Raw genomic sequence first — 13416 nt, forward strand, 5'->3', positions numbered from 1 at the left:
GAATGCAAGAATTAGGTCCCCCGTTTCCAGACTAATTAGAGACCTGGTCCCGATTCTATTTCTGAACGTCTCCTGTTCACGTCCAGTCAAACGAACTATTTTCAACGTTTTTGGAACGTTTACAATCGTTCTATAATCAAACCAATATTCAAATTTTATGTTTGAATTAAATTCAAACAAATTTGAACATAAAATTCGAAATAGAGAACTACTTTCAACCACTTTCAAGCCCATATCTCCCGCACCCTTATAGCTATCGAGATGCAACCACCCTGGTGCACGAATGGAGACTTGGGGCTACTACCACATACAAACACCATTCATGTGCGATGTGTAGTTTTGGCAGAAAGTGAAATATAGGGACGCACACGTCCATTTATATATATATAGATATGTCATGTAGAATTAGATTATTGTGTACAACAATTACTGTATATATACTTTCTATATTTAAATAATTTGTTTGATGTAAATAAACTATTCTGAATTAAAAAATTAGAATAAATTCCTTTCTGAGAAGCTTTAATATTCTTCTAATAACAGTTGTATTTTTTCTAAGAAAATTCAGCTTACATATACACAAACTCTCAACATGAAATAAAAAAAATTGACTTAATAGTACAGCATGTCCAAGAAAGATCTTTATCATTCTAAACATTAATAACAAAAAATAAAACAGGTGAAATGAAATGCAGTTTGCTGCAAAAGAATGAAGAAATCTAAGAGTTTTTTCTGGTATCAATTGCCTGAGGTAGATGGTGCTAGTTGCTTGCCAGTTGTGATAAGGACTCATACCTTGGCCTCTGCGATTGCCCGACATAACTCCACTGGATTTCTTTTTTTAGGGTTATGTTAAAGACAGGGTTTATCAAACAACTGTTTCTGATATATCTGTTTTAAAGGAAAGGATACAATTAGCAATCCCCACTGTTACACTGCAAAATGTTAAAAAACACTTGGAGGGAAATCAAGTACAGACTCGACATTATTCATGATACTAACGGAACTCATGTACAGTACAACTACATTAAAGGTACTGTAAAAAAAAAAAAAAAAAAACAGAGATTCAGTAGGGAGAAATTTTGAAAGCAACAACGAGAAAGTGAAAAAAATTCTAAAATATTGTCCACGAGTGTGTAAAAAAATAGTTTGTGAACATTGTGACCAAGGAGTTCCTCTTAGAGAAATGAATTACCGAGGAAAACTGAGAATTTTGCAAAAGAATTTGGCCATAGAGAATTTAAAGCCAATAACGGATGGCTCGAGAGCCTCAGAAGATTTAACATCGTCTTCAGGAAACTTTGCTACGAAAGTATGTCTATGCTTAAAATGTTTGGGAAAAGTGGATCAAGGAACTCCCATAGGATCAAATACAACAAATAAATTTAATTTCTAAAAACATATTTACTTAATTTCCCTCATCAACTCTTCTCTGGTTTTTCTTATTGTTTAACTATTTACGTGTCTAATTCGTTCGAGATTATTATATAAAGTAAAAATCGAATCAAAAATAAAGATAGAATATTTAATTCATCAATAAATTAAACAAGTTATATAATATTTATCGTTTTATGTACAGTACTTGTAGTTAAGTTTGGAAAGAATCGAATACATTAATCAGTAACATTGTTGTAAATTGAAAAATAAATAAGAACATACCACCCCTTTTCCCTCAGTTGATCTTGCAAATTCATTTGTACTCACTTTTCCCGAACACACGCGACATACTCTCTACAAAATTCAACACACTCGATTACAGAGCGCTTACGACTGCAGCGCCATATAGGAATTTAAAACAAAATTTATGTACGAAATTATATAACTTCTTCCCCTTCTTATTTTTCCAATCTCGTGTTATAGAATTACAATTCGAGATATAATACAGAGAGATGATCGTCGTATTTATCTATCTTCAAGAGACGCGTAGCTCTCGAAAACATATGGAGTCATTATTGAAACCGAAATGAAATCGCTTGCAAATTAAAAAAAAAAAAGTTATAATTATTAAAAGAAAAAAGTATAAATTGTATTCGTGGATTATTTCTATATTTCTTTCAANGAGAGTCATAACCTTTTCACCTAAGGTCGACCCCCTAAACGAGAGGCATCGGGTCTATATTAACCACACTGGCAAAACAAGATGGCTGACACATTGACAGGTAAAACGCACTGAGTATAGAACTGCTCAAAAAATTGGTCTTTTAAGGTCAGAACATGCACTAATAGATAGAAATAGATTTTTTTTATTTGTAATTCAGCAACTAACTTATAAAAAATTTTAGGAAACTAATTCATGTCTGACTGAGGAATAGTAACAAAATCAATTTACATTCTATCACATTAGTATAGAACTGCCATCTTCCTCCAAGTTTGAAGCATGAAAGTATTTTTTTTCATCATGCCTCGTGGTACCCATTTAACAGACTTTAAGAAAGGACAAATTGTAACTTTGAGAAGCACTGGTTTAAGTCATCAGGCAATAGCAAACAGAACCAATCATTTGAAAAAGGTAGTTCAGCATTATTTATCAAATCCTGCAAATTATGGACCAAAGTGCAGAAGTGGATGTCCTTCAAAGCTTACCCCAAAAAGACCATAGACAAATTATTAATGCAGTTTCTAATTCCACTACATCCACATGTAAAATTTGGGACAATTTGGGTATTCAAGTACATCATGAAGCCTTTCAAAGAGTTTTACACAACAACAATAGCGAGGTTGAGGCCGAAGTTTTACATGCGGGATCATGTACGTCGGACGTTCAGTGCCGCTTTCCTATAAGCCTAGAAATTTGACAATGATGTTTGGAATGTCAAGCATGATTCCACTGACTATCCAAACACCATTGTCAAACTTCTAGGCTTACAGGAAAGCAGTGCTGAATGTCCGACTTACACGTTTCCATGTTTAAAACTTTGGCCTCCTTGCTATTAACATTGTTCAGTCTCGAATGAGAAGTGTCCTGCTCTTAAGCCTGAGCACAAAGCTGCCCAACTTGATTTTGCTAGAAACATATGGCAACTCAATGGAATAGGGTAATAGTTTTGTTTCGTTTAGTCTTATCATGCTAGCACAAGAAATAACAACCTTTTTGTTGTTTAGGTAATCTTTTTGGACAAAAAAAATTTAATTTGGATAAGCCAGATGAATTAGCATTTTACTGGCATGATTTATGAAAAAAGCCCAAGTACTTCTTGTGAAGGAACTTTGGAAATGGGAGTGTTATGTTTAGGGTGCATTTTCTGCATTGGGAAAATTGGATTTGGAATTTGTTACCTGTCGCATGAACAGTGCTGACTATCAACAATTTCTGAAGAATAAATTGCTGCCATACAAATGTACATTCAGAAGAATTCCTGTTATTTTCCAACAGGACAATGCATCTATCCACGTATCATGAGATACAAAATGGTGGTTTGAAAATAAACAGATTGGCCAGTTCACATTCCTGATTGCAACTCTATAGAAAACATTTGGGGGATCTTCGTTGGTGAAATTTATGGTCAAAATCATCAGTATGCCAACATTGAATACTTAAAACAAGCAATTGTCACTGCTTAGAGGCATCGATCATAAAAAACCTCATTGATAGCATGCCAAATCACATTTCCGACGTTATTAGTAAAGGAGGTGAACAAATAAATTAATAAATTAAGCTATTTTGTAGTATTTAATGCTTTTTTCATTCATTTACTAGTCCATTCTATACTTTTGTGGAACACCTTGTGTATATATATTTTCCCAAATAAAAAACTCAAATCAAATGCCAAGATCATCAAATTTTTCAGTCACGAATAACTTACTGCACTAAAAGATATTCTTACTCTTTTTATATTTGTTTACAAATTTATTTTTAGATTTTGTTTAAATGAAAGTATATTATATTTTTTAACTGTCTTTTTGTCATCATCTCTCTAGGATGATCAAGAGTAAAGTCTAATTTTAAATTTTAACTGAAATTTAATTAATTAATGTTTTTAATGTATATATTCAGTTGATAGATAATAATGTAAAAGCACTATTCTAAATATAGGTTCAAATACAACAAATAAATTTAATTTCTAAAAACATATTTACTTAATTTCCCTCATCAACTCTTCTCTGGTTTTTCTTATTGTTTAACTATTTACGTGTCTAATTCGTTCGAGATTATTATATAAAGTAAAAATCGAATCAAAAATAAAGATAGAATATTTAATTCATCAATAAATTAAACAAGTTATATAATATTTATCGTTTTATGTACAGTACTTGTAGTTAAGTTTGGAAAGAATCGAATACATTAATCAGTAACATTGTTGTAAATTGAAAAATAAATAAGAACATACCACCCCTTTTCCCTCAGTTGATCTTGCAAATTCATTTGTACTCACTTTTCCCGAACACACGCGACATACTCTCTACAAAATTCAACACACTCGATTACAGATCGCTTACGACTGCAGCGCCATATAGGAATTTAAAACAAAATTTATGTACGAAATTATATAACTTCTTCCCCTTCTTATTTTTCCAATCTCGTGTTATAGAATTACAATTCGAGATATAATACAGAGAGATGATCGTCGTATTTATCTATCTTCAAGAGACGCGTAGCTCTCGAAAACATATGGAGTCATTATTGAAACCGAAATGAAATCGCTTGCAAATTAAAAAAAAAAAAGTTATAATTATTAAAAGAAAAAAGTATAAATTGTATTCGTGGATTATTTCTATATTTCTTTCAATTTTTATATAATTATTCCTATTTTGATTAGGATTTTAAATTATAAGCATAGTGTGATACAGACAAATATAAACATATTAAAATATGTATATAATTTCGTATAAAATTTATTTATAATTTTAATTTTTCTTATAAAAAAATATTTGTTATTCGATACTTTCTCTTTGCCGTCATCTCGATAAATAAAACAAACATAAAGCAAAAGTTATAAACAAAAAAAAAAAAACTTAAAGCGCTGCTGTTTTTAGGCATTTGGGAACGATGATGGAAGAAAGAAAAAGATGGAGGCACCCGCACTATTGAGAGTACCATGATAGAGGGATCTTTTCGATAATATCGATCCTTTTGTAATTTTGTAAATAGTTTAATTAATTTGTGGGTTCTGTGGAGATAGTCTTAAGAATAGTTCTAAGAATTTTTGAAGGTTATTAAATAAATTATTTCCGAAAGTAGCCCAAAGGACAATTAGTGTAGCATATCAAAATTAAAACTCTTTAAATTGATTATACGAGTTTTTCATTGTTATAATAAATAAACGTATATATAATATAATAAAAAATGTATTCATGAGCAAAATTATATGTGCATAACCATGGGCGTAGCCAGAGTTTTGTTATGGGGGGCCTAGTGGAGGCCAACCTGACACAAAATTGAATTATTTCAAATTATTGTTCATTATTGGGCACCGAGCAAGCCGTTCACCTTTTTTTTAGTATTCAAAACTTTTATTTTAGCTTTAGGTTTTTACAAATCGACTCAACACTTTTTCGGCTGTGATTTCCTGGGGAGGGCACCAGGTTCCCTGGGAGGGGCCGTGCCCACCCAGGCTCCCCCCTCGCTACGCCCATGTGCATAACACCGGGCTAAGGAACAACAATACTGTTTTATTTAATTCACAAAAAATATAGACAAAAAGAATTAGGTTAAATGGCGATAGAATGTTTACAAACCAACTTTAAATCACGTGATTTTTCTGCGAAAATTTGTGCCGCAGGAATTTAATTATAGGTTCAAGTGTGCCGTGAGCTAAAAAAGATTAAAAAACACTGGTTTAGCCCGTGAGCGAACATTAGTTCTAAATTATGCCGCTGCGGCAAACAGCGCCAATAGACGGAACTCATTGTGTGGTATTTTCTGGTCATAATTACAAATTATGAATGCTTTATTTGCAATTACTATTAGTTAAAAATGAAAATAATTTAAATTTTTAAATAGACATACATATTAATGTTATTAAACTTATGTCTTATTGTTGGAATTAAGCTTACAGTATCAAGAATTCACAAACTTTTTCCGAGTTATTCATTCATTCAACAAGAACCGTAGTACAGTAGTAACGAAAAAAACTTAAAACGGTTATGACAACAGCGTTTATTGTGGTGAAAGTTATTGTGGATCGTGTTACGAAGGACATTTGCCAGCTACTTTAAAGTGTTAGAAGATATTCGGTATTCTAGTATTTATAACGTCATTTATAATCTTAACAGTTTTGTGGTGGCTTAAGTGTAATTGGGGTGCAATCTGAAAAAATTGAAGACTTGTGAATTCCCTGCATTTTCAGCCTAAATTCTATATATTTTCCATGTTTAGTTGAAATAAATTTATCCCAAAACATCTATATCTCAAATTATGGACAGAAGTGTCAATTATAAATTCAAAACTCAGTGACTGCATTTTGATAGTATAAATTGAAGTTGATAAACATCTCGTGATTGATAGTTGCAAATTGCAATTAACGCTACTTTTTCTGATTGGCTACGAGTGATTGGCTTGCGCCTTATTGGTTGTTATTCCAGGTGATGTCTTATAACAGATTTGAATGAATTTTCTAGATCAACGGGTTTTTTTTAACATCATTTGTTAAGTCTATGATTGCGACATTAAGAGAAGCAAATGGTTAGTGTGAAAAGATAGTTGAATGGTCTTCTCAATTGAAGAAAAAATGAAAATCTTAAAATTTTTGGACAAAAATCCTCAGATGAGAAAAAGTGAAGTTACGACCAAGTTTAGTATTCCATCGAGTACTGTAAAGAAAAAAAAAAAAAAACAGAGATTCAGTAGGGAGAAACTTTGAAAGCAACAACGAGAAAGTGAAAAAAATTCTAAAATATTGTCCACGAGTGTGTAAAAAAATAGTTTGTGAACATTGTGACCAAGGAGTTCCTCTTAGAGAAATGAATTACCGAGGAAAACTGAGAATTTTGCAAAAGAATTTGGCCATAGAGAATTTAAAGCCAATAACGGATGGCTCGAGAGCCTCAGAAGATTTAACATCGTCTTCAGGAAACTTTGCTACGAAAGTATGTCTATGCTTAAAATGTTTGGGAAAAGTGGATCAAGGAACTCCCTTCTGTCGTGCAAATTTTATGAGCCAGTGGATGTCTTCAAGGTAGATGAAACAGTTATTTTTCCCCAATGTTCACTCAACAGAACAGCGATAGTCAAGGGAAAAGTGTACCGAGGTGAAAAACAGAAAAAAGTATGTGTAACTGTACTCTTAACAATCAATCAAACTGAAAGTGAAAAATTTCCACCACCTAACCTTTCCTATCGTATACAAAGCTAACCGGAAAACCTGGATAACAAGTGAAATGTTTAGTAACTGGTTGAAAAGAATAGGCAAATCTGTGGATTAGAAAAAATATTTTTTAATCTATAACTCCAACACTTATTTCGATCTTCCTACTCTAAAAACATCACAATAAGGGCCTTCAAATATTACATCCAAACTGCAACCCCTCGATCAGAGGATCATTCGAAGTTTCAAAGTGGGATACAGAAGAGAACTGGTTCGAAAAATTCTAGATGCTATTGGCGATGGCAATACCCTTCCCACTATCAATGTTTTGGATGCCTTGAGGATTATAGACTATTCTTATGAATATTATAGAGAAGACAATCAAGAACAATTTTCTAAAAGCAGGTTTAAGCAAAGGAGCAACAAAGAAAAAGAAACAACAACAAAACACCATTGACACAGTGCAAGAAATAGAAACTAATGAAGTAAATTCGGAAGAGTGAATAGCCTAATCGTCAAGTGAGAGGTTGCGGCCGACGTTTTCATTGCGAAAACGTGAACGTTCCGACGTTCAGTGCCGCCTTCCTCTAAGCCTAGAAGTTTGACAATGGCGTTTGAAACGTCAGTGGAATCATGCTCGATGTTCGAAACGCCATTGTCAAACTTCTAGACTTACAAGAAAGAGGCGCCAAACGTCCGACGTTCACGTTTTCGCGATGAAAACGTCGGCCGCAAACTCTCTAAGAATAGACTTAATCTAGACATTTCATTTGATGATTTTGGACGTGGACTGATAACATGCGGAATGTTGACAGACACGAAGATCATAGGAAATTTGAGGAGTGTCTGACGACGACAATGAAATAGATGATCGGATAAATTCATCTAAAGTTATTACTGTACCACAAAAGAAGCGGAAAAGGCCATTAAAATGTTAAGAATTTTACTTGATTCTCTGTAAGATATTAGTCAGGATGTATTCGTGGCTATTGCTAAAATTGATGTGTTTTAAGTATTTCCGAAAGGAAGAGCGGCAATTGACAAACAGCCACAGGCGGCTCAAACTGTAGCTACGTCACTGAACCTGTCTATCTCGAATCTCACGGGAAGAAGACAAAAATTCGAGATCGGCAGGTTTCGAGATATAGATTTCCATATACTAAACACTAATAAGTTTGATTGGAAGTACAGTATTTTATTAATATATTGGCATGTACAGCACATACTTTCTTTGGCCTATTTCAAGAAATAAGCAAAAGAAAGACGGGCATTAGAAACTATTTCTGCTAAAGTATGTCAAAAACGTTTTACCTAATATAGTTATGTATTTACAGTACATGTTATTATATTAATAAAATACTGTACTTTCAATCAAACCTATTACTGTTTACTGTATAGGAATCTGTATCTCGAAACCTGTCGATCTCGAACTTTTTCTTCTTCCCATAAGATTCGAGATAGACAGGTTCAGTGGTGTGGATACAGTTTGAGCCGCCCGGGGCGGTTTGTCAATTGCCTCTCTTACTTTGGGAAATACGTAATACACACAATACATATATTTAAACAGTATTTTTGAATAACAGTCATATAATTCTTATCATTACTAACTCTAGGAACAGTTGATAATTTTGCTCTTCTTATTATTAAAAAAGTGTTTAGAATATTTTTAATGCCAAAAATACCGCCCCGAAAAGAATGCCGCCCGGAGGGGATCTCCCCATCCGCCCACCCCTAGTTAAGCCACTGGACAGGTTCAATTGTATTAAGTAGTAACAGGTCTGTCAAATGTACAGTACAATATCGAACTGCTGGTTCACAATAATTCTGTCAAGTAATAAGATCAGAACTTCAGGAGTTTGACCCATGATATAGGTTCTCTGTCAACACAGCCCAAAGCAATTGTAGAACTAGTATCGCCCAACAAATTAATGAGGATGGACCATTTACTAGAGATTCCATGCTAGTCCACAAATAGAACTGTCCAAGTTGACAGGGCCCTAGGGCAGTGCGAACGGTGCGACCGCACCAGGAGCCGTCTTAGGGGGGGCGCAGAAAATGCAACGATAGATCGTCTGTGCAAAAAATAAAATCCAATCACCTTATTACTACTTAAATCTACCCGCCAAAATAAATTCTATATAACAGTGAGCTGGGTTGTGCGCATTTGAAAGGTAAAGACATATAGCGTAAAATTTGCACTTAACGTTGTAGACTGTTAACCTTTTCAAACAAATATTGTTTCTTTTTACTGTTATTGTTTCTCATCCATACTAGTACTATGCTAATCTTTTGGAGGTCTGAGTTATTAATAATGTAAAAAATGTATGTTATCTTTAGTCTCTACGTACAGGTGTCCACCAGTGGCCAAGCAGTCTTCGTACCCTGAACACTGGGAGTTCGCTCGGACGGGCTGACCACGTGGAGTTTTTCGGGTTTTCTCCACGTCTGTAACGCCTAAATAGGGGCCAGTTTCCCTTAAAAAAAGACCACCCAGAAAGCATCCCCCTAAGCAGATCGCCCGAGTGTTGCGTTGCCATAACTTAACAAACAAACAACTCTATGTACAGTTTAGTCTCTACAGGGGGCGTCGCAATGAGATCGCTCACCACCTGAAAACCTTGCTAGGGTCTCCCCTGCAAGTTGATTCCTTTGAATCAAAATTATTAAATTTATTGCCAACCCACTTATTAGAATCCAAATTAATTACACCAAAAAATAACTTAAAAATTGAAATTTCAATAATTTTGGACTTCACAATAGAAAATGAATATTATTTATACATCATCTCTTAAAGAATTTTATAAGACTATCTTTTTATTGAGTCTTCTAAAATTGAAACGAGGTTTTAGTTAGTAGGAGACAATGGACCCGTTGCCCAGTAGAGGCTTTAATACAGTTGAATAAGCAAGCTAATGGCCTAGCCTGTTTAATTTGAAGCTGTATGTCATTGGCTTGCTTATCCAGCTCTATTAAAAACTCTTTACCACGCAACGCGCCCAATAATATGATCCTGATCACAGACTAAATAGAGATTGATTACCGATTTTCAATTTAGATATCACTCCAAGACTAGAATTTAAAACCATAAATATAGGGATAAACGATGTCTTGTGTCTTCAAAGAATAGGACTTTAGGATTCTATCCTAAGCTGTCATGATAATAAAATTTGTTTATATATTTGCTTCGAGATATGCTGCAGTACGGTTATATTTATCTCTGAACCATAACTACATAAATTATAATTTATTCTTATTTTTTTCAAATAGCACATTACGAAATTATTCAAACTTTTCTATCGGAAGAATGAGTAGTGAGCGTGATATATTCAAATGTAGGACAAATCGAAACTAGGTCATTTAAAACTAGAAACGCCAGATATTGTAGGTCAGAACTTTTCCATTTTCCCTAAAAGATAATCTTCGAATAATTAAAATTGACTTTTGTTGAGTAACTCGTACGTTTTATCTCACTTTTTAAAATACCAATGACGTCATACGTATTACTCTGATGCAATTGAACTAAAAGAGCATGCGCTATGAATCCATTGGCGATATGAAATTCGTCATGACGGTTTATGTAATTTGAGGAAGTTTATTTGTGCACTGGAATTGCTTTCTACAGACGAAAATGAAATTTTACAGAAACAATAATACGAATTTGTAAGTATGGTGATTATAACTTGAGAATCTTTAATAAATTAAATACTGTAAAAATTGATATACATATGTCATCAAACTACGAAAATAACATAATTATGGACAGGAACCGCTAGGGTATAAATAGTTCCATGTATAAGTAATGATATGCATGCAAATGAAAAATGAAGATTGAAAATGGCTATTTATTTTGAAAATTTCAAATTATTATTAAGTAGTAATTAGAAAAATATTCTGTAAAAAACTGCATAAATTGATATAAATTAAGTTTTTCCAGAATTTACCAGAAATATATAAGATTATTTTTAAAGATTCACAAGATTCCATTTGCATATTATGAGATTAAGAAATTTTAAAATTAGTAAAATCATTCCTTTAACATATACTAAAAGTAGAACTAATATTAACATATTTTAGAAAGTTAGAGTTATATTACAGCATTTACTTCATTATTAATAGATTAAACTTTGGAATTTATAACTTAATGACTCACCTAAACATTAGACTTTTTTAGAAATTTATATACATCACTGCATTCATAGATATAAAGAATTGGAGAAAAGTTTAAACTAAGTTTGGTATGATTCATAGACCAGTTTATTTGCATTTTAAAATGTCTGTATGTGTCTAATATATCTGCATTAACTTTGTGTTGATACCAAAATAATGTAAATAGAGTTGGTTAGACTTATTAATTATAAAATTACTATTATGTATTAGAGATTATTATGGATGTTGGATGAAGTCAAAAGGAAAAGTAATTATAAATAACATAAACAGAAATGTGAAGTTATTAATTATTATAAATATGGATTTTTTATGACAAACAACATGACATCATTCTCTTATTATGACACCATAGATTTTGGAAAATCTGTAGTGTCATAATAGGAAGAAATATTGATGTTGGTTTTGAANGTAATTATAAATAACATAAACAGAAATGTGAAGTTATTAATTATTATAAATATGGATTTTTTATGACAAACAACATGACATCATTCTCTTATTATGACACCATAGATTTTGGAAAATCTGTGGTGTCATAATAGGAAGAAATATTGATGTTGGTTTTGAAGATATAAATTAATTATAACTTTATAGTTATTACAGTTTTATATAACTATCCTGTTATAGAAAGACTCATTTCTAATTCTTTGAATATCATTATATGTATATAAGAATAACTTGAATTGTTCTTTAAAAGAATATAGTTAAACTAGTTCATTATTTTGAAAATATTTTAAAATTTTCTAAACTGGAGGTATTACTGCTGTTACAAAGTTGAAAGATTAATTTGCATGAAAGAAGCTGAATGTTTGAAATGACAATAATTGGCAAATTATTAGATATGATCTTAAGTACAAGAATTTANACTGTATATAAGTTAGTCTGTCAGCTAGATAATGCTTCTGAAAACTTAAAAGTCAAATAATAAATTTGACAAATTATACTCAAAAATATTACTACTGAACTTTTTAAAAATATGGATATTTCAGATTTAAATGTTTAATAATTTAAATCAAAATTAGGTAACCAGTAATTAGATAATACTTGTTAGATAATACTTAGATAATACAAAAATTCTTGAAACTAATATCTCAAATAATATAGTATTTGAGATATTAGTTTCAACAATTTTTGAGACAAACTCTTTTATAAGATAATACTTACATTGAAGAAATTTGTTGATTGCATATTCAATAATGAATTAAAGGATAGTCAATAAATTCAAAAATAATGTTTTATTTATTGTATTGTGTTGGAATAGTTACATAATGAATCTCTATCATTCATTTTTAAGTTAGGAAAACTTGCATTGATGATTTCAAATTCAACTCATACTCTGTCAATTTTTTAATAAATTTTTAGATAAATTTCAATAAGTTTTTAATACTTACAGTTAATTTTAATAAGATATGTCATCTTTGAAACAATTTTTTAATTTTAATTAAAAGATATTTTTATTTAATTTGATATATTATAATCAGAATATAAATATAATAAATCTCAACTGGCTATAAATTTTCTAAAATAGTATTGGAATATTAATGAATTAATTTGTGACTAGGTGTTATTTTTAAAGCTACTTTTGTATATTAACATTATTATTCATATTTTGCTTTACCTTCACTATGACAAGTTTCTTTAAATACAAAATGAATATGCTTGTTAATTTGTGAGACAACTTTTTATGTAAACATTGTGTGATCTGAATGATAAAACACATTGTTCTTGTTTGATATTATGTATTTTTATTAAGTTTTTTTTTTTGTTTTCATTAAATACATGATGAATACCTCTCTATTTAGTAAAGAAAGTGTTATTAGGAAAATTTTTTAAAATTACAAAACATAACATTGTAACTGTCACATTCATTGTTAAATATATAATCATAATTATGATTTGTAAATGTAAGAAAATATTTTTTTTCTTCTTTCCAGAATTTCATGACTAATACAAATGTTTATTAAATGTGTTCAAGACTGTTTGTTTTGTTTTTGAATTATTTAGA

At 31.4% G+C, this 13416-nt stretch overlaps 1 protein-coding gene across 3 annotated transcripts in view; it reads right to left on the bottom strand.

Annotated features, from left to right (window-relative positions):
* LOC111637626 (tudor domain-containing protein 3-like) overlaps nucleotides 1–4378 on the bottom strand; it is a 41253-nt gene extending 36875 nt beyond the window's left edge. Inside the window, exon 1 of one of the 3 annotated variants that reach the window (XR_002758722.1) lies at nucleotides 1705–1935. Coding sequence is in view for 2 of the 3 variants with exons in the window: in XM_023383156.1 (XP_023238924.1) it covers nucleotides 4329–4363 (35 nt within the window). In the remaining variant the exon portion in view is untranslated. Of the gene's footprint in view, nucleotides 1–1659; nucleotides 1936–4328 lie in introns of those variants that run through there. The other 2 variants (XM_023383156.1, XM_023383155.1) reach the window with 2 other exon arrangements.
* Between the last annotated feature and the right edge of the window lie 9038 nt (nucleotides 4379–13416).

Source organism: Centruroides sculpturatus, unplaced genomic scaffold (genome assembly GCF_000671375.1).
Source record: "Centruroides sculpturatus isolate CEXI.00-Female unplaced genomic scaffold, Cexi_2.0 scaffold846, whole genome shotgun sequence".
Lineage (NCBI taxonomy): Eukaryota > Metazoa > Arthropoda > Arachnida > Scorpiones > Buthidae > Centruroides > Centruroides sculpturatus.